The sequence below is a fragment of the Bison bison genome, unplaced genomic scaffold, assembly GCF_000754665.1.
Source record: "Bison bison bison isolate TAMUID 2011002044 unplaced genomic scaffold, Bison_UMD1.0 scf7180017864503, whole genome shotgun sequence".
Classification (NCBI taxonomy): domain Eukaryota; kingdom Metazoa; phylum Chordata; class Mammalia; order Artiodactyla; family Bovidae; genus Bison; species Bison bison.
The window spans coordinates 1,496,540-1,521,302 of record NW_011495061.1 but is presented as its reverse complement, the minus strand read 5'-3'; the positions used below and the strand labels follow the sequence as shown (position 1 = coordinate 1,521,302).

Below are 24,763 nucleotides of genomic sequence, written 5' to 3'. Positions count from 1 at the left end.
TGAACAGCTAAGCACCAACCTTCTCCAGCACATCTTTCTTTGTCTCCCCATCCTGGGATTGTACTTGGCGGCTTTGGGGTGCTGGGAGCATTCTGGGTTAGTGGAGGTGGTGGTTTTGCCTCCACGGTCCCCAGGCTCAGTGCATCGATTCTCAGTGGTGCTGTTGTCCGGTTTGGGGGGAGTTTTTCTCGTCCCCTTTTCCTGCAGTTACAGCCTTTCATTTCAGTCGCTCAGTCATGTCTGACTCTTTGCAACCCCATGGACTGCAGCACACCAGGCTTCCCTGTCCATCACCGACTCCTAGAGCTACTCAAATTCATGAACATCGCGTTGGTGATGCCATCCAACCCTCTCGTCCTCTGTCAACCCCTTCTCCCGCATTCAGTCTTTCTCAGCATCAGGGTCTGGGAGTCAGTTCTTTGCATCAGGTGGCCAAAGTATTGGCGCTTCAGCATCAGTCCTTCCAATGAATATTGAGGTCTGATTTCCTTTAGGATGGACTGGTTGGATCTCCTTGCAGTCCAAGGGACTCTCAAGAGTCTTCTCCAACACCACAGTTCAAAAGCATCAATTTTTCAGCACTCAGCTTTCTTTGTAGTCCAACTCTCACATCCATGACTACTGGAAAAACCATAGCTTTGACTATTGGGACATTTGTTGTCAAAGTAATGTCTCTGCTTTTTAATATGCTGTCTAGGTTTGTCATAGGTTTTCTTCCAAGGAGCAAGTGTCTTTTAATTTCATGGCTGCAGTCAACCTTCTGCAATGATTTTGGAACCTAAAAAGATAGTCTGCCACTGTTTCCACTGTTTCCCCATCTATTTGCCATGAAGTGATGGGACCAGATGCCATGATCTTAGTTTTCTGAATGTTGAGCTTTAAGCCAACTTTTTCACTCTCCTCTTTCACTTTCATCAAGAGGCTTTTTAGTTCCTCTTCACTTTCTGTCATAATGGTGGTGTTATCTGCATGTCTGAGGTTATTATTTCTCCTGGCAATCTTGATTCCAGCTTGTGCTTCATCCAGCCCAGCATTTCACATGATGTACTCTGCATATAAGTTAAATAAACATGATGACAAATTCCAGTCTTGACAAAACTCCTTTCCCAGTTTGGAACCAGTCTGTTGTTCCATGTCCAGTTCTAACTGTTGCTTTTTGACTGGCATATAGATTTCTTAGGAGGCAGGTCAGGTGGTCTGGTATTCCCATCTCTTGAAGAATTTCCCACAGTTTGTTGTGATCCAAACAGTCAAAGGCTTTTGCGTAGTCAGTAAAGCAAAAGGAGATGCTTCTCTCGAATTCTCTTGCTTCTTCAATGATCCAACTGATGTTGGCAATTTGATCTCTGGTTCCTCTGCCTTTTCTAAAACCAGCTTGAACATGGGGAAGCTCATGGTTCACATACTGTTGAAGCCCGGCTTGGAGAATTTTGAGCATGACTTTGCTAGTGTATGAGATGAGTGCTAGAACTAACACCCCCAAAGACGTCCTTTTCATCGTAGGGACTGGAATGCAAAAGTAGGAAGGCAAGAGACACCTGGAGTAACAGGCAGATTTGGCCTTGGACTACAGAATGAAGCCGGGCAAAGGCTAACAGTTTTGCCAAGAGAACGCACTGGTCATAGCAAACACCCTCTTCCTACAACACAAGAGGAGACTCTACACATGGACATCACCAGATGGTCAACACCGAAATCAGACTGATCATATTCTTTGCAGCCATAGAATGGAGAAGCTCTATACAGTCAGCAAAAACAAGACTGGGAGCTGACTGTGGCTCAGATCATGAACTCCTTGTTGCCAAATTCAGACTAATTGAAGAAAGTAAGGAAAACCACTAGACCATTCAGGTATGACCTAAATCAAATCCTTTACGATTATACACTGGAAGTGACAAATAAATTCATGGTATTAGATCTGATAGAGTGCCTGAAGAGGTTGGACATTGTACAGGAGGCAGAGAGCAAGACCATCCCCAAGAAAAAGAAATGCAAAAAAAGCAAAATGGCTGTCTGAGGAGGCCTTACAAAAGAAGGGAAGCGAAAGACAAAGGAGAAAAGGAAGGATATACCCATTTGAATGCAGAGTCCAAAGAATAGCAAGGAGAGATAAGAAAGCCTTCCTCAGTTATCAGTGCAAAAGAAACAGAGGAAAACAATAGAATGGGAAAGGCTAGAGATCTCTTCAAGAAAATTAGAGATAGCAAGGGAACATTTCACGCAAAGACAGGCTCAATAAAGGACAGAAATGGTATGAACCTAACAGAAGCAGAAGATATTAGGAAGAGGTGGCAAGAATAAACAGAGCTATATAATAAAGATCTTTATGACCTAGTTAATCACGATGGTGTGATCACTCACTTAGAGCCAGACATCCTGGAATGTGAAGTCAAGTGGGCCTTAGGAAGCATCACTATGAACAAAGCTAGTGGAGGTGATGGAATTCCAGTTGAGCTCTTTCAAGCCCTAAAAGATGATGCTGGGAAAGTGCTGCACTCAATATGCCAGCAAATTTGGAAAACTCAGCAGTGGCCACAGGACTGGAAAAGGTCAGTTTTCACTCCAGTCCCAAAGGCGGTGCCAAGGAGTGTTACAGCCTTTAGGGGACCTGTATTTTGTGAGTCCTCATCGCAGCCGTTAGTTTCCTGTCCCCTAAAACAAGTCCCATCCTGAAGACGCAGCAACACCGCCCCCCCCCCAATCTCGGGGTCACTGTTCTTGGTGTAATTAATTCTGTTTCTGGCACTTGAGCTCCTGCTTTCCTGGGTGCCCAGCTGGCTCTTCAGATGTGTGTGTTGGGTTTTTACCTAACATTTCTAGGGATTTTGAGTTGGTCAGAGGGGTTTCTACTTTTGATTCTGCTTTGATATCTATTCTGCATGAAGTCCTTGGACTGGTAAGAAGGGCTTTTCCCTGTGTCTTTCTGACCCTCAGATAGACGCAGCCTGCCTTCTGTAGAGTCAAGGAGGGCCGTGCAGGCGGGTGTGCATGCCTGCGTGCTGAGTCACGAGCTGCTCCCCAGTGTGGAACAGTGGGAACACAATACAGCTGTGCGCTCTGTGTTGAGAGACACACTGTGTCCCGTTGCGGCAGTGTTTATATCTAACCTCAGCAGAATGGTCTCAGGGAGGGTATGGCCTCGTAGATTTGTTTACAGTCAGAACGTTTCTTCTCAAAATCTGGTCCTAGAATTTGGGGAAAGGCTACTGAAAGCCTGGCTTCAGTTTAGCGCAAGTTGCCTGACAGAAAAACTTGATTTATTGGCTGAAATTATTTTGCAGGCTTGTGTGGTGTAGGCCTGTTTCATGTCAGTTGTTGGTCGTTGGTTTAGTGAGGTGACTTAGCAGTCAGAGTAAAGGCGAATGCTCGCTGGACTTCACATCTTGAGAGGTGGCAGGTGTGTCGGGCGTGATTGGCATGTGACTCGAGGCCAAATCTTCGTAGAGCAGGCGGGGCAGGTCCCTACCCTGGGAGCCCCTGCAGGCCCGCTCTGAGGCTGCCCTCTTCCTGTGCTGCCAGCAGGGCGGTGCTGCGTTTGTTTCCACATCAGATGCTGGAGGCCCGGGAGGCAGTCACAGGAGCAGCCCCGAGTCCGAGCCGGCGGGGGCAGCCTGCCGTGGGCAGCCTGCCATGGAAGGTGTCCGTGGTTCCTTGTGGCGTCCCCAGGCCGGGCACAAGGTGTTCATCAGGTGGCTGCAGTCTTGCCCAGCGCCTGGCACAGGGTGTGAGGAGGGGACGACACTCCCGTTGGTCTGGACCAGGGACCTGGCAGCTGGTGGGCAGCGGGCCCCAAGGCTGCTGCAGAGTCACCTGTCGGTTTTATTTAGTTGAGGCTATTCTTAGCTTATTTCAAAGCGTTTTTTCCTACATCAGGAAGGGTCTTAGGGTGTGAGACTTGGAAGCGGCTCCCAGACAAGGCTCTGGCCCGACAGGCTGGTGGTTAATGCCCAGGCAAGGTGACATCTCCCACCTCCTGCTCCGTCCCCCCCACCCCGTACCCCCGCTACCAGCCCAGCCTGGGCCGTCTCGTCACTGACCATGGATTTCTGATTGCAGGACTTGTTCCAGCAGCCTGTTAAAACATGGTGGATTACTATGAAGTTCTAGGTGTGCAGAGACACGCCTCGGCCGAGGATATTAAAAAGGCGTAAGTAATTGTATTCTGAAAGAGTGCATCTGGGCACCTGCGGTGTGAGTTTGCATGGCCTGTGGAAACCGAATGGCAGTTTGCGTGCTGTGAGTTTGCTGCGCACTAGTTGGAATGTTAGGTAGCGCTTAGCAACTTAGCTTGTGCCTCTTGAGACCTAGGCCCACCTGTCACTCAGGGATAAGGCCACTTGGTTTCCTCTGGTACTTTATCTTGGGACATGGATTCCATTTCTGCTGGAATTAGATCATAAACTCACTGAGTATATGAAATTAGCCCAAAGAGCTTTGATGTTGGACTTAGCAGTGGAGCAGCCTTGGTGCTCGTGGGTGTCACTGTTCCATCCTCAGTGGGTTGCTCCCAGCCCCTGTCATGTGGCCGGCTCGGGTCCATGCTGGGGTTTGAGCCCTGCACCTCTGTGTCCTTGCTCGGCTCTGGCCGCACGTGAGGCCAGTCTCCGCTCCCAGGCAGCTCCCAGGGTGCACTGAGGTCTGTTGGTTCACTTGGTGTTAATGTATAGCAGGACATGGATGGTGTTTTAGCTGTGTCACGGGGGGCCGTGGGATTTCTCACACTGCGCCTGGCCACATCCAGGATCGGCGTGGTGCAGTGATTGTGCTCTTCTTAAATAAGGTGTGAATGGCGTGAAGATCAGCACCAAGAGGGGCGGGCCTGGCGTCTGTGTTCTCACCTGCAGGTGTGGTGGGGGGCGTCACTGGTGCTGTCCCTGGGGAAGGGCAGGCTGTGTGCCACGCCTGTCTAGTCTCCGCCTAGAGCTTTTGCTTTGAAATGTTTGCTTCATGTGACACAATAGACACCACCCTGGAAGTGGGATGTGATCAGTAAGTACCTTTAACTCCTTTTTAAGATATCGGAAACTGGCACTGAAGTGGCATCCAGATAAAAATCCTGAGAACAAAGAAGAAGCGGAGAGAAAATTCAAGCAAGTAGCTGAGGCGTATGAGGTGTTGTCGGATGGTGAGTGGGGAGCGTGGGGTTGTGCCCCTGGGCGGGGCCTGCAGAGGAAGGCCTGGCCGAGGGGCTTTGGGGCTGTGAGGGGGGTTTTCTGAGCAGACTGGGTGTCCTGTCCCCACCAGCCTCCCGATAAGGCCCTGTGATTGCTGCGGGTGCCCTGGCTTCTAGGAGTCTCCTGGGTGGCTCTGTAAGGAGACATCCAGGCCCGGTCTCTGCCTGGCGCTGGGGGCCACCGGGGCTGGGGTGTCGTGGCCTTTCGTCCCCGTCACCCTCCTGAGCACCCTGTGCTGAGGTGCTGGCCGCTTCCTTGGAAGGCCCTCCTGGATTTCGGGAAGTCAGGTGTTGCGCACATGGAGGTTCGGACTCCACAGCTTGTGGGTTTCCCTGCCCCGTTAGGAATTGAACGGCGCTGGAAGCTCAGGTCTGTTGGTTTAGTGTCATGGGTCATGCAAAGGGTGTTAGCCAAACCTTGGGTTCTTGGTAAGAGAAGCCTTGGGGCAGGGAGTGGACTGTGGAACTTGGTGAGAAAACTGGAGAAGTACTGACAGCACCTTGGCAGGAAGCAGTCCTGAATGACTGGTGTCAATCGCAGCCGAGGCTTTTAAAAGACTAGACCAGAGGAAGTGGACGCCTGCTTTATTTTAAAAGAAGGCCTTGTCATTTTACTTCATGAGTTTGTCTTCTGTCATTGACTGCCATTGTCCTGTTTGTGTGCCTGATCCAGCACTCCCAGATGTGTGGATTCACAGACCAAGAACACTAGAAAATTTGAGAAGTAAATTCAAACGTCAAATGTGATTTTTGGCAGCAGCAGAACCTTTAGAGCTCCCATGAAAATGCTGCTTTTGTGTGGTTTTGTAAGGGGGAGTCTGTTCTTCATCCTTCCTTAGGAAGCCTTCAGTTCCAGGAGCTGGCGGCACAGATGCACAGTCACTGTTCCTAAGGCTCTGGTGCCCACCCTGGCTGCGGATAGCGTGCCTGCACACTTGTTTCCCCGTTGCCCCGTCACTTGGCACACGCGGCGTCTGCGGAGCCTGTGTGTCTGAGCAGGGCTGCACTGTCACTGCGCTTGTTCGAGAACCACCGCCCAGGCTCGGGCGGGCCGCTGCCTCGCCGGGGGTCAGGCCAGGCTGGGGGTTGGCTCAGTGTGGCCTGTTTCTGCCCTCGCCAAGGCCGTGTCCTGCTCCTTGTGCCATGGGTCTTCTCCCTGAGCTGCACTTAGTAGTCAGGTGCTTCTAGGGGTGGAGTCTCTCTGCAACTTTGTAGTGGGGTTTTGATGTAGTGCATGGCACACGTTGAGCAGTAGAGTGAAATAAGTTGTTTTTTTTTTTTTTTTTGAAGTAAGTCTTTTAAGCTTTACTTAAAAATATTCTGGGGTGTCTTTAAGGGAGTTGTTGAGTCCCTGAGTTGCAGCCAGACTCTTTGCGACCCTGGGGGCTGCAGCCGCCAGACTTTGATGCCCTCAAGTGTCACAGTAAGGGGTTCCTAGCTCTTCAAAACCAAGTGTGGACATTGAGAGTTGTGGGGGGCCTTTGGTTTACAGCTTCAGAAATGCTTTATTGAATTTGAGGGAAGAGAAATTGGTCTTTACTGACTTGTCTTTTTAAATTTGTAGCTAAGAAACGGGACATCTATGACAGATATGGCAAAGAAGGATTAAACGGTGGCGGTGGAGGTACGTGTGTGCACACTGGTCTTTCTCCTGGCCTTGTGATGAAAGGAGGTGGTCCGATACAGTCTGATGGTGATTCAGTCTGTCCGTAAATATGAATGCAGTTTGGAGAGTAGGCTGAACTGGGGAGAGGAAGGAGAAATTGATAGCCTGGAAAAGGCCTATTAAAAATCCTGTTGAACTAGAAGGCACATACTGGTGTGCCTTTTGTAGATAGGAAATGACGTAAAACCTTACTATAACACTGAGTGTACCCTGAGATCAATACTGGATGTTGTGTCAAAAACATCCTTACTGGATGTTCTATCAAAAAACTAAATAACCACCAAAGTAACTGCCTCTGGTGGTGAGGCTTAGATGTGTGTGCTTTTGATGAAAAGTTATGCAGCAGCCTGCTGTCCTGCGAGCTCCATGGTGGGCGTTTGGACACGCACGCTTCAGACCTCCTGTACACACGCCTGAGCAGCTGTTTCACAGCCGGAAATGCTGTGTGTTGGTGACACATCCAGAGTGGGTGGGGGTCCTCGGCACGCGCGTGGCTCAGGGACGTGGACCTGCACCCGTTTCTCAGCTCCTGGCGCAGGAGGCTTTGCTCTCAGCAGGACTTGCGCGAGCTTCGGGCTTATGGAACTCTTTCCTTCTGGGGTCAGGACGCATGTAGTAATGTGTAGACTGTTTGTGTGCCCTCCGCGCGGGAGTCCCTGACTGAGCTGTGCTTGCTTCTGTAGGTGGAAGTCACTTCGACAGTCCGTTTGAATTTGGCTTCACATTCCGAAACCCAGAGGACGTCTTCAGGGAATTTTTTGGTGGAAGGGACCCATTTTCATTCGACTTCTTCGGTAAGTTCATCATCTGGGTCGGCGTTTACGTAACGTGTTCATGACTCATGGAGACCCTTTCTGTTTCAGCACTGTTGTAGCTTGTCCTTAAACTTGCTATTTGAGCAGTGCACGAGTTTAACTAAACCCTCTTGCCTTCTTCCTTTGGAAGATGTTTTGGAATTTACGCCTTGCACGTGAACGTAATAGAGGTCTGAGTGCGTCGCTTCCTCGGCTGTATGCTTCGCTCTCATTGGCTTCCTCTGCAGTGGGAAGGAGTGGGGGCTCCTCCTGGTTGGACAGGGAATTCTCCGGATTTCCCATGTAGGAGTCTCATTGAAACACTAAGCATCAAGGCAGATGTTGCTCAGAAGACATTTGATTCATAAACTTGTCTTTGTTTTTCTGATGTGGTGTTACGACTGTTGAGTTTGCAGCCCTTGGAAAGAAGGGACACCTCTAGAGCAAGGCATCACAAGCATTCGTCTTTGAGAATAGCTTTGCTGGGAGACCTTGCTGCTTTGGCTGCTCTTCACTGTGGGAGAGGGCTCCCAGCCGCTGGCCTCCGGGTCCTGGTGCCCGGCGTGAGGCAGCGTGGCAGGGGTGCGTGTCAGGGTCTGGTGTTGGCAGTGGTGGTGAGCTGGGGTGCTCGCCATGTGCACCGTGACTCCTGTTGTCTCCGTACTTGGGTGGGGAGACAGCACCCTGTGTCTGCTCCTTCACTGCCCGGAGCCTGGTTGAAAAGACAAGACACCTGCTGCAACCCCTCAGGAGGGTGACAGGAAGGGCAGTTCTGTCTGCACATAACACAGGGGAGCCGTGGACCCTGCTCATCGCAGGCGTGGCGAGGAGTGAGGCGCTGCTGTGTCCCGGAGGTGTGGGCCCTTCACAGGGTGCAGTCCTTCCGTTACTCCGTGGGGGTTCAGAGAGACCCTGCTTATGTTTACTGTGGTACCGCTTACGTTTTGAGAGAGTGGCTTGTGGAGGAGGGATGTGTATATCCGTAGCATACAAAATATAACAGTGAGAGCTAAGCAGGGGCGTGTTAGGGGTGGGGAGAGACCCAGCTGTTTTGAAGGCTTGTTTTGCATTAATTACTGCTGCAGTAAACACATATTGGGAAGGCTCCCTGTATCATATGAAACTAATTACATTTTTTATTAATTGTCCTTTATGATTGTAAGAAATATTACTGTAAGAAAGACACGGAAGAGTTGTAATGACTTTTCGGCCGTAAAATCACCTTGGTGTCTCGTCACAGCCTTTAGCAAGCTCCCAATGTGTTTTGGGGGAGCAGGGTCGTGTCCGGGGAAACTGGCCAGGGGTCTGCCCCCTTGAGCTGGGGATGGAGGGTCCCTCAGGCTGAGGAGCACAGGGCAGGCCGCCTCACCAGGCCAGAGGCCGGCCTGCTCACACTAGCTCTGGCACAGCGTGGTTTTTTTTTTAAAAAGTGTCAGGAAAGAGTCCTCAGTGTGTAATGGTAGCCAGATTGTGTTTTTCTTGGGGGAAAAAATCTGATGGGTTAAGCTTTCTCAGTAAGAATGGTTTTCCTTGAGCAGCTCTTTCTGGAGTGAAGAGGGGCGAGGGTGACTGGGGCGGGGAGCGTGAGTAATGTGGTTTTACCCTGTGAGCACCGACCTTCACGTCTTCTGAGTTGGGATTTGTGCACATGAAGTCTTGATGTGCATGTGAACTTGAGTCAGAAGAGTTACGGTTTGCGGGATGCGGGGTGGAGATTTCTTCTGCTGGGTTCAGAGTCCTCTGGGGGACGAGCCTCTTGGCCTCTGCCTGGGACTCAGAGATGCGCGTGCTCTGCACTGGCAGCTCCCCCGTCTCTCGTGGTCCCTGTGGCAGTGATTCTTCTCCAATCCGTTCTTGTAGGTGTTCTAGGCGACTTCCATTTTCAGGCTCTCAGGATTTACACACGGGAAAAGAAGCTGCTCCACGGCTACTACATGTATGAAGTGACAGTGCAGCCTGCTGGCGGTACGTTCAGAGCAGGGCTGAGTGGCCGTGGGGCCGAGGGCGTGCTGCCTCAGCAGGCGTGGAGTTGATGTTTCCCAGCAGCCACATCAGCCCTGTCATGGTGTCCGTTTAGAGGAGTGTGTTGTTTCTTGTCTTAATTTTCCACACGACCAACTTTTTTCCTCTCCCGTTTTCCCAGAAAAAGTAGCTCAAAGTCTGTTAAAAGACATTCTGAGGTTCACTTTGCATTTATCGGAATGGAAAACCCCGTGTCTGATTTCAGACGGCCCAGATGAAAGGGGAGGGACCTTGAAGAAGCGGAGAGCTGGTGGGAAGGACGGAGTCCTGTGCCTGGGGCCCACGTTCGTTGTGAGGCCTGCCCACTGTGGACAGAGGCCGCGGGCCCAGGAGTAGGGGGAGAAGCCAAATCTGAGACGCGCACTGCAGCCTGGCTCTCAGACGGAGGGGTGCTGGCGGGGTTGTGGGGTGAGCTGACTTCCCCCTAGCCCTTGGAGAACCTCCTTTGAAAACATTCAAGTGTAGGGATCATGTTACTTTAAATTACGGTGATCCCTTCCTTGGTTTATCATTAAAGGATGGTGTTAGTAAAATGATGTTCTCAGACGGAAGAGCCACGGAGCCCTAGAACCCTAGCAGGAGCCTCCGTGTGGGAGGCATTTCTGTGACCCAGCTCTGAAGCCGGGAGCTTCCCCGGGAGCACGTTCACACTGGCCGGCGGCCCCTCGCGTCTGGCCGGTGCTGGGGTGACGGGAGGGGAAGGGATGAGCCAGGCAGGCCCACCCAGCGCCCGGCGCCGCGCTGGAGGGTAGTGAGCCGGTCGTTCTCCCCCCAGGGTTCGAGGAGGCGGCCAGCGAGGAGTTGGAGCCTGAAGAGGAGGCGGTGGCGGAGAGTGCGAGCGAGGAGGACAGTGAGGCACTGGACGTGGTGTCCAGCGAGGAGCTCGACCTCTTTAGTGACGACGAGCCCAGCGAGGGCGCTAGCCTGGGCGGGGGCGAGCCCCCCAGTGAGGACTTGGAGTTCATCTCCAGTGAGGACGAGGCCAGCCCGGGGGACCCAGAGGAGCTCCTCGAGGAGTGTGAGGAGCTGCTCAGTGAGGACAGTGGGCCTGAGCCCGAGGCCCTGCCACTGCCCCATGGGCGGCCTGCTGAGCAGAGCCTCTAGAATAAAGAGTTTGTACCACCCGCGCCTGACGGCTCCCTGCGGCCCCGAGGGCACTGGGGGCTTGGGAGGGGCAGCGGACCCGAGGCCGGCGGACTCCCGCTGCTGTGGCCGCTTCAGACGGCCGCTGTGTCTTCACATGGGGTCTTCTCTGCACGTCCGCGTGTCCCTCCTTATGTGGACAGGAGTGACGTGGGACGGGGGCCTGCTTGTCTTCAGTGGCCCTGCCTCCTGCCCGAGGTCAGGGTCGTGGGCCATCTTTGGGGGCCCTGTGCATCCTGTGGTGTGTAGACAGTCGTCCGCTCAGCTTGGAGGCAGCGTGGTTTGGAAGCAGGCGCTGGTGAAGTTGTGCTGCTGAGAGAAGCCACAAGTCGGAAAGCGTAGCCTGTGACTGTGGAGGCAGGGCAGGTGTGATGACCCCTCCTGGGGGGCACTCCCCTGTGGCTCAGTGACTGCGAAGGCCCTGCTGAGCCCCTCTTTCCTCGGGGAAGGGGTGCTGGCCTGGCCCGGCCCATCAGTGGCTGGGACCTCCTGGGGGTGGAGCTGCCGTTTCAGGACAGTTCTGTGCGGGTGGGTGCTGGGCAGATGAGCTTTGTGGTCCTGCCACCTCCGCCCTCGACAGGGAGAGGAAAGGCTTCCGAAAAGGCCACTCTCAGAGTTGTTTTCTGGGTCATGAGAGCAGTGTCTGGGCCCCAGGCTTTGTATGATCTCCCTGGGAATCCAGAGTTGGTTTTGAGACTTTAATGGTCTTTCCGGCTCCCCCGTGGCGGAGCTTCCCGAGTCCACGCAGGAGTCCAGGCAGGACTCCTCCCTCCTGGCACGGTGGTCCCTGTGGCTGAGGGCGGTGGGCTGTCCTGCCCGTCGACTCCCTCACAGGTCCTTGGCGAGGGTAGAGTTGCAGGTGCCCCGGCCTCCGATTCGACTGAAGTAGGGTGTTTGGATCCCTAGTGTGTGCTTGGCATCCTTGGCTTGGATGGGTTTTTGTAACTGTTAGAAAATACAGTGTTCCAACTAGACCTGTAGTGTAACTAGAAACTAGGTTTTGTAATAAGTTGTGTGCACAGCTGAAAGCATGATGTTCATTTGGGGAGTGTTAATTCCAGGGTTGCCATGCACTGCCAGGCACCACCCCGATGCCAGGTCAGCCGTGGAGAAGCGCCCCAAAGCCCTCCTGCCCAGGGTCCCAGCCGTGGGTCACCCATGGCTGTTTCTGAGTCACTTAGGTTTATTTCAGATTCTTTTCAAATATGTTGTGTTCTGCTTCGGAATATGTGAGAAGAAAACGTTATGAACTTTGAGTTGTTGCGAAGGAGTGTTCTGATCTTGGTTTGTGGCGTTGGGGTTAGTGCAGGTGGGGTGATCGCACTGGAGTCTGTCTGCTGTTTTGGCCTTTGCGTTTCACGTGTCGCTCTTTACTCAGGGTTGCTGTGGCTCAGCATTGAGACTAGTGGAGTGGCCTGTTTTCTCTGTTTGAAATGCTCAGGGTGCTTGTTAAGAGTTTGTGGTGTTTTCCTTTGTTGTGCAGTGGTGTGTGTGTGTGTGTGTGTGTCCTGGGGACTGCGTGGTGAGCTCCGTGAGGACAGGACCTGTGAGCCTTCACTGAGTGTTCTCGGTCAGGCCCTTAGCTCTGCTCCTGGGGGCATGTATGGCTCTAAACATCTTTGAGTTTTTTCCTTAAGTCTTCTTACATGTATGTACTTGTGTAAACATTTGGAACACATTTTGTGTTATTTTTTCATAGCATTCGGTTAATGTATTTTTTGTCATAAGTGTGACATTATTACTTAGGTGTTTTGCAAGCATCACCTTAGTGGATTTGGCTTGGTGTTTCTGAGAAGAGCAGAACCATGTAAGATTGCAGAGGAGTGTTTATCCAGGACACCTGGAACAGGGACCCGAAAGAGTTAAGTCCTTGTTAACAGGCTGGACATGGGCCTGTTTCCGTGTATGTGTATCCCATGATGCAGCGTTGTTGCGGGAAAGGACCTGGCTGAACACAGGTGCGCCGTGACCAGGGAGGTGGCTCTGACAGACTTGTAAATTCTGCGTTTAGGGTCTCCCGAGAGACAGACCCAGCAGGGTGTGCCTCCCTCTCTCTGTCAGAAGTGATCATGGGCCTGTTTGATCATGGACACACACCTGCCAGATCTGTGGGCCCATGTCCCAGTCTGACTCTGGAGGCCATCAGGCTGAAGAGCCAGCAGCGCCCCCGGTCAGAGGCGGCGGCTGGGAGCAGGCACTCATGTTTGTGGGAAGCGTTGGCCTTGCGGTCTGTTCAGCCCACGTGTGATGGGAGGGGCCCATTCACACTGGGATGGCAGTCTGCTCCACGTGGCTGGCTGATCCACACGTTCCTCTCATCCGAGAACACCTTCGAGGCGGCCCCTTCACTGGACACAGAATTTGTTAACTCCTTGACATCTACGTGAGCCATCTCCTTCAACCATAATTCATCTCCAGCAGACTGTAGTAAGATCGTAATTGAGCCAAACTTGATAAGGAGCGTGCGTGTCGTGGAGAACACGCTGATTTTCCCAAGTAGGAGGTGAGGTCCGGGCACCAACCTCTCCTGGCGGGGCCCTGCTGAGACTCTGACAGAGCTGCGTTTGCTGTGCTGTGGCAGGGTGTAAGCCGGCAGGAAGACACAGCTGTGTGCGTAGTATGAGCACACACGCAGCGGCCCAGATCGCAGCGGCAGGCTGCAGCTCCCGACAGGACTGTGCCCTCACCCGCTGCAGTGCCGCGGCTGGCGGGCCGGTTCTGGGCGCCACGGGGAGTGACGTCGAACAGGTCCTTGGCAGCGTGTTCAGTTATGTTGTGTCTGATTCAAATTTACTTAAAAGATACATGCAGTTTTTACCCCTTTTACCCTCAAAAATAATAACCATACAGACTGAACATGAGAATTGGGAAAACCTAAACGGGGTAAAAGGACGGAGCGGGAACCAGCCTGTGTCTCGTCACCAGTTGAAAGCCCGCTGTGAGCACTTTTCAGATGTGAGAGTTGCAATGTGTGCTTTTTCTAAAGCTTAAACCTGATGACCCTTCAGAAACCTTCATTTAACATGTTCTCCATTTGTATATGGGAAAATTACGTAATTAGGTAATTTTCAGTTTTCACTATAAAAGCTTGGGGGCCCTTTAGTAAGTTATTTCCGTGTCTGATGAGTTGATGTCCATGAAGTAGATTGAATTGTTGGATGAGAGGGCCTATTAATTAACTATTGTCTTTAGCTTGGAGGCTGAAGGTTGTGAAGGCTTATGACGTGCTCAGTCACGTCCGATTCTTTAGTGACCCCATGAACTGTAGTCCGCCAGGCTCCTCTGTCCATGGGAGTTCCCATGGAGAAGAATACTGGAGTGGGTTTCCATTTTCTCCTCCAGAGGATCTTCCTGACCCAGGGATCAAACCCACATCTCCTGCGCTGGCAGGCGGATTCTTCACCACTGAGTCGCCTGGGAAGCCCACAAGCTCGGTGCCACCTGTTCTCCACACCTGGAGTGCTGGCCTCAGCGTGGCTCCCGCTCACACATCATCATCACGGCTTTTTAAAAAAACTTGTTTTTAGTGTTGCCATGACTTACAGATGAGCCTTTTCATTTTTCGGGTTAACTGTTTTGACCTCAATATCTGAAATTACACGTTCAAATTCGGTGACTACTGGAATTGTAAAAATCCATATTTAGGCTGTATAATAGAAACGCGTGCAAGGTAAAAGACTTCAAAAATGAAAGAATACAAGAAAACAAAAAAACGTAACTGAAAACCCAACTGGCCTTATTCTTATAATGTTACTCAACTATCTTTTGAAGTAGCTTCTGAACAAGGTGATTTTATAATTACAAAAGTTCATTTAGCTTCATGTAAACAAATTCAAACCATTTAATGGTGGTATAAAACGGACACTGGTTTAAGTTGGTCTCAGGAGTTTTGTGAAGCGTCTTTGAAGGTTTCAGTTGCTGTATGAGCCTTAAATTGTAACTAAACGAATGGTTAGGGCAGTGATGAAAGGAGCGCTGCAGGAGGACGCGGACTGTGATTGTTGTAAACTGGGGAGCCGTGGAGACAGTGGCTCAGGAGCTCTCGCAAGGGCAGTGAGTGTCTGAGGCTGCCCACGTGGCTCTTGTTGAGAGTGCGATCACGAGTTCAGACTGCACTCGCCATGTCTATGCCCTGACCTGGGGCTGTAACAGGAGTGTAATTACCTGATGTCTTGTGATTGGACGGACGGAAAGTGTGTCCGTGTCGCCGTGTAGACCCCTGATGAGGATGAGGTGAAAAGCAACTTAATAGAACACTTGGATTTTCTGTGAACAGGATGAAGTCTCTCTAGAGATTTCTAAAACGTTTTAACTTTAAAGTTTATGATTAAACTTTGTATTTATACTTCTAAATATGGTAATAACGGCACTGGGGGCCATGTTCACAAAGTAGCTGATAGAAGTGACTTTCTGCAGGTTGAGTCTCACATGGTGGCACTTACTGTGGAACGCGGGACCTGCGGTTCAGAAGCAGCAGCCCCTGGGCTCCGTCCTGTCGACGGCAGCACCTGCCTCCCAGCGCTGCCCGGGTCTCGGCTCCCCATGGGGCTGGTGGAGCAGTGTCTGCCTTGGGCTGGTTCCTGTTGGGTCCTCCTCCCTCTCCTGCCTTCTTTCTGGGTCTCTGAGGAGGGCGCCAGTGACCGTGCTTCCTAACGCCTGCTTCTTCAGGCCTGCTTTCCTGCTCTGTTAACTGCTCTCTTAAGAAAGGCTTGTAGTTTTTCCACCTGCTTCCCCGTCCCCACTCTGAGCGTTCCTTCAGCTCGGGTCTGCCTCCGGTCATTGCCGGCTACCTGGGGGCTTCCCAGGCATGGTTGCCCGTGCACGCCGGTGCCCTGTGAGCCGCAGTCCCACTTGGCCTCGTGCTCACGGCCTTGTCCTGCTCACTGTTCTGTTCCTTTCGCCACTTCGATGCGTGGATTTGCTGCTTTGATCACGCTTGCCTGGGTTTAGAAACAGGCCATGCCGGTTCTCTTGCTTCTGTGTCATGGGTGCTTTTCTCTTAACCATCTGTCAGGAGTCCTTGCTTTTATTTCTCAAAGAATTCCCATTTCCTAGAAAAAATACAGCACTGATTGATTTCATAGTGAATTTAATAGGGAACCTCAGTGAATTTTAAAAGTTTGTATAATTCATGTTTTCAGTAAGTGCTCATTGACTGGTAACAACCACCAGAAAGAGCTCCGTGTGAAGAGCTCTGCTCGCAGCTCTCTGCCCAGGTCTGTGGTGCGTATTGATGACCTTGAGCTTTATGTTGGGACACATAAAGCTTTGATGTGTTCTTAGATGAGTCTTGGAAACAGCAGTAAAGCCGCAGGTTGGATGGACTGTGGTGCTCTGAGGGTGAGCTGCGCTGTGGAGGAGCTTTGCTCCTGCTGGAACAGTGTCAGGAGGCATTGCTCACATTCCCTTTCAGCTCTCCTGTGGAGAAGCACCCTGGGTCAAGGTTTCACTAAGCACTTCTGTTTCTTTTTAGAAGACCCGTTTGAGGACTTCTTTGGAAATCGAAGGGGCCCCCGCGGAAGCCGGAGCCGAGGCACGGGCTCGTTCTTCTCTACTTTCAGCGGATTTCCCTCCTTTGGAGGGGCGTTTCCTTCCTTTGATGCAGGTACTACACCCTCAGACTCAGCCTGGTGTCTGAGCAGACGCCAGTGCAGGCCCCTTTCATCCGGGGCGCTTGCCGTGTGCACACGCCTGTCGTGGGGCAGCTCAGAGCTGCAGTGCATGTGTATACACACCTTTGCTTAGTAACCCACATTTCCCATAATTTTCCAAAGAATGTTATACTTGAGAACCTACTTCAAATCTTAACTATTAAAGGCCAGTATTTAATGAAATTCTTGGTTAAAAAGAGTGAGGTTTTGGGATAAATGACTGAAATAACTTAGATAATCTCATTAAATCCTTTTTAGTCTAATAGCAGTTTAAGAAAAAAAATAAAGGTGTCCTAGGAGAGTCCAAGTTGATGGGATCAGGAGCTAAGGCTGTAGGAGGGCCTGTGTGTGCCATGCGGAGTCTTCTGGTGAGGTTTGGTGCGTGGCACTGGCTTGCGACTGGAGGCCATTCATCAGCTAGAGTCGGGCACGCAGCCTGGCGCAGCCGTGTTTCACTGGAGAGTTGGACTCTCAGCTCTCCTCTGATGTTGCCCAGGTCCTCTGTCTGTCCTGGGCCTCCCTTGTGTGAGGGTCCCGTGCTCTGTGGGCAGCACAGGGCATGCAGCTCCCAGACCCTGCCTTCTGAAGCCAGGGGGCTGTGTCACCCAGGGCAGGTGCAGCTGTGCTTTCCTCCAGCAGGCCACCCTCCTCAGATGCCACGTAGTATGCAAGGACTTAGGGAGAGTCAGAGAAAGCTGGGCAAACCTGTCAAAGAGTATTTCACTTAAGGCGTGTGTGTGGCATGCAGTCCTCCCCTTTGAGGAGCCGTGGGGAGGGCGTGTTTCTGCTGTAAGGGGCGTTCAGGGTGGGGCAGGCAGCAGGCTCTCCAACAGGCAGAGCAGCCTCAGCCCTGCCCAGAGTGGACTCGCTCTGTTGCGACTCTGAGAGTCAGGGTTTCGTGTCCTAGATGGCACCTCACAGCTGAGAATTAGTCCATGAACTCCAGACCCATATTTCTCCTGGTAATTGTGGTATTCTTGCTAAAGTTACTTCAGCTTCCTGGCAATTCAGGTTTGTATCCCCTGTGGTCACACTCACAGGAGCCAGCAGGAGCTTGTTGGGTGTGCCAGTCTGTGGTGGTGTCCGCGCCATCCTGTGAGATGCGTGGGGGCAGGGTGCTGGCCCGTGGGTAGGGGAGGTGCCCGGGCGGCCCCGCAGGCTGTGCAGGGCCCGGCTCCATGGGGGCACGCGTCTGCTTCCCCGGGCTGGCCGCGCGTGCTGCGCTCGTCCCTGACCCCTCTGCTGTCTCTTACAGGGTTCTCTTCCTTCGGCTCGCTAGGCCACGGGGGCCTCACAGCGTTCTCCTCCTCCTCGGCCTTCGGCGGGAGTGGGATGGGCAACTACAAGTCCATATCAACGTCGACGAAAGTGGTGAACGGCAGGAAGATCACCACCAAGAGGTGCGGGCCTGGCGTCTGTGTCCTCACGCATAGGTGTGGGGCACCACCAGTGCCACCCCCGGGAAGGGCAGGGTGTCTGGGCCGTCTGTCCAGCCCCTGATCAGAGCTTCTCCTTGGAAATGTTTGCTTCGCGTGACACATTAGACACCGCCCCTGTGGTGTGCAGTGAGTGGTGTGTTGGAAACGCAGCCACTGTAGCACCTGGAGCGTTTGGATGGCTGGCGCCTGTGTTCAGAGTCATCTGTCAGGATGTTGGCTTCAGCCACAGCATTAGTGGCTTCAGATGTGTCCGTGGCAAGTCCTCTAGAGATGCGCATTCAGGCTCACACACACGTCTACTTATTTCATACGACGATTCTAAGATGTGTTTTATCCCCCTTGCCTCCCCTCCCGCAGGATTGTCGAGAATGGTCAAGAAAGGGTGGAAGTTGAAGAAGACGGCCAGTTAAAGTCCTTGACAATAAATGGTAAGGAGCAGCTGCTGCGCTTGGATAACAAGTAGCTGGCCGCACGCGCGTAGCAGAACCCTAACTCTGGCACGCGCCATGCGAGGATTAACAGGAACATTTTTTTGAAGATTTCAAACGAACTCGACTTTCAGTATAACTGTACCTAATCTAAAGTATTTATACACAGCTCGTCGGAGCCCTGTTTGTCATAGACTTTTGAGTTTACTGTTGGGACCACGTAATAGGACCATTTTATTTGTCTTTAAAATTGTTGTAAATCTCTGTATGCACTTTGCTTTTTATTAAACGTAATCCAAGGTGGCCGTGACTCTTTCGTACACTAACACCAGCACGGACTGCTTTTCCATTGTGTTTGAAACGTGAGCCGAGTAGTCTCAGCCTGCTGTGAAGTTAACATTGCCAGGATGACTCTTCCACAAAATAATCTCAGTTTTTTTCAGTATTTAGTAGTGACGATATTAATACATTAATGGTAATACATTTCTGGTTTAATGTGCATTGAGGATGTTTTCCAGTTGTGCATGAATGCTGGCAACTTAGTAAGTTTTGACAATTGTTTAAATATGTAATGTTAAGCTTAGGTTTAAAAAAGTTAAGCTGGTAAACTGGGTCTTTGTCATTTGCTTTTAAAAAAAAAAAGAAAATAAATGCAAATGTGTTCGGTGCATTCTTTCCCGAGTGGGGCCTGCCCTCCTGTGTGTGTGTGACTCCGTGCCTGTGCTCCTGGAGTCCTTCGTTCTGCGTCTGGACGCTGAGGCTGACCCTGGACCTTATTGACGTCTGTTCTTTGATGTATTTGGAGAGTGTATGAAAATTCCCTGTTGATGTGGAGTAATGATTAGCAATTCATTGACCATTTCTTCAGGGAGGGCAGAACCAGCTGTCCACCCTCCCACCCTTCCCAGTTCTCTAGGCTGTGTTTGATGCCAGCTCGTTGAAAGGTAGCGTGCCTGGGAGTCTCGCGATGGTGCTGGCACAGGCAGACGTGAAGGTGTTTTCTTTCGCGTTTCCATCAGTGTGATCTGTCATGATGACCACTGATAACTGGAATTCCAGCCAGAGGGATATTACACAAGAGCTAGCTGGTCTTTTTAACTACCCTACTCAAGTTTGTTTTGAATCTAAACAGTGTCAAACTGCTAGAAGAAGCTATTTAAAGAAGCATTGCATACTTGAATGTAAGTATGGGAAGACAGCTGGAGCTAGGAAGACAAGGAAGGGGCAGCCGTGCGGCTCCGTCTTAGCACCCGGGGCTGCGAGGAGGCGGCTGTGGGCGGTCACGCTGGAAAGCCGCGCTGTGAGGTCCGCCCGGCCGACGGCCTGGCCCGGGGGGCATGCTGCGTCTGTGCTTCAGCCCAGACGTGGCTGGCCTCAGTCACTCAGGGAGAGGGTCCCGGCACTTGAAATTGGTGTCTGACGGGTGGGATGAACTGCTGAGGAGAACAGGTTCAAGGCCGCCTGGGGACACCAGGGCAGTTAAGAGGAGTCTGGTGCGCCCCTCAGCGGTCCGGGTGCCTGAGAGCACATCCCTGGGCTGGCCGGGTGCGCAGAAGAGGGCCGTCTGCTGGCGACGGTGCTCTGGGGGCGCCACCGTCACACGGCCACCGTCCCTGCTCGGGGAGTCGCCAGTGTTGGCATCACCGAGGACAGGCCCGTCGGTGATGTGGGCGGAGAGCTCGGCCTTCTTCCCGGAGCCCGGGACGTGGGCGGGTTGGTGTCTGCAGCCTTGGGCCCTGTGCTGGGCGAGGCTGTGCGCAGGGCAGGCTGCTGGGTGCAGTGCCGCCAGTGGCCACAGCCCCGCGAGCAGCGGCTTCTGTCTTCTCAGGGCTGCTCGTCGGCCAGTCCCTGTACTCACGGTTAAAGGTCTTCCTGGAGCCCCGGGGGTCTTTGCAGGAGGAGACTGGGCCCTGCTCCCCCCAAGGCTGCTGGTGGCCGTGCTCGACTGTCTCGTCGCCTGTGCACTCTGCCCACGTTCGGGAGAAACCCCTGCCTTGCGGGGTGGAGGTCTTCGAGGAGCCCTTGGAGCCCAGTCTTGAGGGGATGGCGGTGCCGCTGTTCCCCGCGCTCGCTCACGCTGTTTCTCCTTCCTTGTCTCCGCCCCCTCGCCCGCTGGGGGTTGTTCAGTGACGGTGGGTGCCTCCTCCCTGTCGTTCCCGGGCTCCAAAGGTTCCGAAGCCCAGTCAGGGTTTCTGTGTGATACGGACCATCCTGGCGTTCACGCCTGCTCCCCTTTCTTCCTCCCGACGGTCCATGCAGGGCACATTGTGGAGGCCTGCGGAGACAGCTGTAGACTCCCCGCAGCTAGCCCCTGTGCCCCACGTCTGGTCTGCCGGGGTCTCGGCCACTGTTCGTGGGGCCGCATCGTTCCTCTCGGTTCTCACTCCCTTGTCTGCGGAAGCCTCGCCCTTCCTGCCTGGTCACCCACCAGCTGTCCTTGCCTCTGCAGGGTGGTCTTGTCGCCAGAATCCAGCAGAGAACCCAGCAGCAGTTTTCTAATCCGTTGTTTCCGGTCTTGTTTCTCAGTGGTTAGTCATCAGGAAGTTCACAGACAAGACAGGTGACCACTACAGTTTCAGGGGGCTTTGGAGCCAAGATTGTTGAGTGAATTTGCTCCCTTGTTGCTGTGTGGTCTGGTTGGGGTTGGACTGCATGTTTGTGACCCATGGCCTTTTACTTTAAACCCCAGATCCTGCCTGCCTTGAGTGATTCTCGAGATGGTTGCTGCTTTCAGAGTGGGTGGTTTAGTGACACAGGTGTAAAGGCACAAGCCTAAATCATCGGTTTCTTTCTCTGTCATCCTTGGCTGCATCCTTTAAGTCTGAGGCTTCTGTTTCTAGAACTGCTCATGTGGTGAGTTTTCATCGTTGTCTCACACCTCTGAATCTGCTAGTCCTTGCAGTTGTGATGAATTGAGTTAGCTAGATGGAGATTTAGTACTGAGTGTGACCAGCAATGAAAATGTGGTAAGACATTTTTTTTCCCTGTGTTTTGGTGACTAGTCATATTGTCTTGCTACCTATCAAGGTCAGAGGAAGGGAGGTCCCGGCAGCTCTTTCTCTGAGAGCAGGAATCTCGGCATCACGGTGATGAGGGGTGTGCAGGACTAGGCCTCTCTGGGACTCTGCATCGTCGTCCTGTTGGTGAACGGGGGGACTGGGCCTCAGAACGCCTGTTGCTTGCTCTCTGCTCGCACTCTGTCCGCCCGTCTCACCAGACTGCCCCCCTGGGCCTTGACTGAGGTTTCAACTGGGCAAGGTGTGCGCCTCGTGGAAACCGTGGCTGGACGTCTTCCCCTTTGCCTCTGATGCGGTTCTCAGAGTCGTCTAATGTGTCCCAGCCGCCGTGGGAGGACAGACCCCACGAGGGCGGGCCAGCCGTTCCTGCTCTGCCTCCCCGCGTGGGCGCTGGGCCGGCCCGAGGGGTCTGTTGTGGTCAGCATGGTGCCTGCCCCCCGCAGGGCTCACTCCTGCAGCCTGGCAGTGCTGCCCGTGAGCTGGCCGCCTTGTCCCCCAGGCCTCCTGCCCCGTGACCCCCGTGACCCCAGTGTCCAGCGTGGGAGGCCGGATTCTTTGGACCACGGCATCGTGGTTGCTGGTGGGTTGGTCTCACAGCAGGTACCGCGGCGGATTACGCATCGGCCGTCTCTCCCCACAGAGGGCTCATCTGCCCCTGGAGGGGCGCCCGGCCCATGGTGCCCTGCACCCTCCCCGCCCTCTCCCTCCGGCCTGGTGTCGCGGGAGGCCCAGGCTGCAGGCCGCCGGGCCCGGGAGTGCTAGAGCGGGCGCAGCGTGGCCTCGCCTCTCCCTGCCCTGCGGGGACTGTGCTGCCTCCTGGGGATGTGGGGCGCCCTGCCCCCGCGGAGCCCCACTCTGCGGGCGCTCAGCGGCGGGCGCCCACGAGCCCCGGGGTGGCCTGCCTCGGTGGAGGGTGCTCAGGCCTCGGCCTTCTGGGCCTTCCTCGTCCTGCGGCTGCCCCTCCAGCCAGAGCCCCCGGGCTGGAGAGGCATCTTCGCATCAGGCTTCTCCTGTTCTTTTTTCCAGTGATTGAGGTGTAGCTGTGGTTTTAAGGATCAGTGCACAGGACGTTTTAGTTCGCACGCAGTTGCTCCTGTATATGGGAAGTCTAAAGAGTCACGTACCTGTGATTCTTTTTTAAGCAGTAATAGCAAGTGACTTTCCAGCTTAAAATTGGGAGTCATAATTTCCTTAAAAGGATGTCAGGTACCAGCACCTTGAGAAGTGGCCAGACTGTTGCGGCCTGAGTCCAGCGGCTGCCCAGTGTACTCCACGCGCGCTCTGCTAGTCACGTGTACATGTTGGTCGACCCCTGGATGGACAGCCCAGCACCGTGGGGTGGAGGTTAGCACTGAGGTGCGGGCGGGAGGTGGGGGTAGAAGTTACTTAAAATAGTCCACCCAGGAGCTGTGTGGTGTATGATACGCGGCTCAGCGGTTAAGGATCCCCCTGCCGACTCATGGGCCGCAGGAGACGGGAGTTCCATCCCTGGGTGGGGAAGATCCCCTGGAGAAGGCAGTGGCCACCCACGCCAGTATTCTTGCCTGGAAGGGAGTTCCATGGACAGTGGAGCCTGGCGGGCTGATCCCACCACCTTTGAAATGTTTGCTGACATTCAAAAGCACTCTTTTCTGTTTGCACCAAAAAAACACCCCATGTGATTTGACCTCTTGAAGAGCATTCACACTTTAAAGTGGAGTGGAGTGGACTTGCCTTCTAACTAAAGATGCTCCTGGAGCTCCTAGAAGGATGATGCGTTTACCCAGGGTTGACAGCACATCCCAAGGTTGCCTGAGAGGGAGACAGGCCCTCCCGTCAGCGTGGCTGTGCCTCTTGCAGGCCAGTGCAGGCAGGCCCTGCCGGCCTTTGCTGCTACTGTCTTCCCACACTGACGAGCTTTCCCCTCCCTGGAGCCGGCAGCCCGAGGCCCTGCTGCGTGTGGAGGCGACGCGGAGCCCAGAGCTGGGTGGGAGGAGAGGTGGTCTTTCCGAGTCCTGTCTCTGCGTCCCTTCTCTGGGGGCTGCGTGAGGGGCCCGAGTGCAGCTGACATGGGCTCGAGTCTGAGGAGGTCAGGGAAGGCTCCTGTGGAATCCGGGGCCTGGCTGCTGGCATCCTGCCACGTGGGGTCCGGGTTTTGGTTGCTTCTGGAACGGCTGTGGCCCCACGGGTGCGGCTGGGGCAGCTGTCCAGCCGTGGTCTGCTGGTGGCCGTGGGCACCCATCGCGGCCCCCGCCCCAGGACTCGTGCCGCCCGGTGAAGCGTGGACGTTCGCTTGTTCTGTGACCGTCCGGGTGTCTGCGTGGGGTGGTGTTCTCGTAGGAGAGGTCCTGCTGAACTTGGCGCCTAGACAGTGTGAAATAATCCGGGCGTGGACGCGTGTGTGTTGAAAGGTGGTGATCGTTAGTTACCTCCCACAGGGAGCGGGGGTTCCTCACACGCGCGAGTCCCGTCTGTGCGCGGTTCGTGGTGGGATGGTTCATGGTGGGATGACACGGAGCCTCTGCTGGAGGCTGAGTATCAGGTGCCCGTTTTCCTGCAGTCCTCGGATCTCAGAGGCGCCTGTTCATCAGCGTTCGCTGTCTGCCTGCCCTGACAAAGTCCTGTCCCGTTTTAGTTGTCACGTGTTCACTTGACTGGACTGTGTTGTGTCTAGGGGTAGCCTTTGCTTGAACGGCGTACATGCTGCGCATCTGAACGTTTTGTTTCTTCTTTGTGTATTTTCACTTGTATTTGTCCGTGTGTGGCTTTGATTATTTGGAACATTGGTATGTGTTGAAGTCACCCAGCTTGCTCCCAGATTTCTTGCCAGTGTTGGTGTCCCTGAAATCTTGTGTGGTGTGCCCCCTGTTGGGGATTCTTGCATCGTCTTGTCCTCTGGGTCTTCTTTCCACCCGGGTTGCACTGTCACTGTGGTGCCTGCTGGTGGGGTGTTCTGATGAAATGCCTGCGAGTTCCTTGGCACGTATCTGCTAGTCTATGTAATACAGGTTTTTAAAAAATGTATTTAATGGATATCAATATTAAACTAGACTCACTCATCCTGAGATTTTTATGTGGTTTAAATGGTGTCTCGAGAAAAGTCAGATTTTGTGACCATGGGGCCCTGCGGCAATCAGTCCGTCCTCTGATGGTTTATGTTGGTCAGTATCTGTGGGGACGGCCTTTGGTCATCCTGTGGAGAGCCCCGCTTCCGCCTGAGTGCAGACTGAGCTGGGGAGGGCCCAGGCCGCCCTCTCAGGTGCTTAGGGCCCCTGGCCATTCACACCAGAGAGGGGGTCCCACCTACCACCTTCCCAGTCCTGCCTGGCCCTGACCCAGCTTCTCTTGGGGCCTCTTCCAGCCGTGTGGCCCCAGGCGCCAGCCAGCCATCTTTGTGGGAGGCGGTGTGGGCCTGGGGGCCTGGGGCTCTGCAGGTGAGGGGAGGGGACTC

General features: G+C 53.4%; 1 protein-coding gene across 3 annotated transcripts in view; it reads left to right on the top strand.

Annotated features, from left to right (window-relative positions):
* Positions 1-18,973, top strand: part of DNAJB6 (DnaJ (Hsp40) homolog, subfamily B, member 6) — a 34,220-nt gene extending 15,247 nt beyond the window's left edge. Inside the window, exons 2-8 of one of the 3 annotated variants that reach the window (XM_010829255.1) lie at positions 4,057-4,147; positions 5,016-5,125; positions 6,738-6,797; positions 7,523-7,633; positions 16,275-16,403; positions 17,705-17,849; positions 18,246-18,973. In XM_010829255.1, the coding sequence (XP_010827557.1) occupies positions 4,083-4,147; positions 5,016-5,125; positions 6,738-6,797; positions 7,523-7,633; positions 16,275-16,403; positions 17,705-17,849; positions 18,246-18,351 (726 nt within the window). In that variant the 5' untranslated portion in view covers positions 4,057-4,082 and the 3' untranslated portion in view covers positions 18,352-18,973. Of the gene's footprint in view, positions 1-4,056; positions 4,148-5,015; positions 5,126-6,737; positions 6,798-7,522; positions 7,634-9,493; positions 9,599-10,430; positions 14,077-16,271; positions 16,404-17,704; positions 17,850-18,245 lie in introns of those variants that run through there. The other 2 variants (XM_010829254.1, XM_010829253.1) reach the window with 2 other exon arrangements.
* The last annotated feature ends 5,790 nt before the right edge of the window (positions 18,974-24,763 follow it).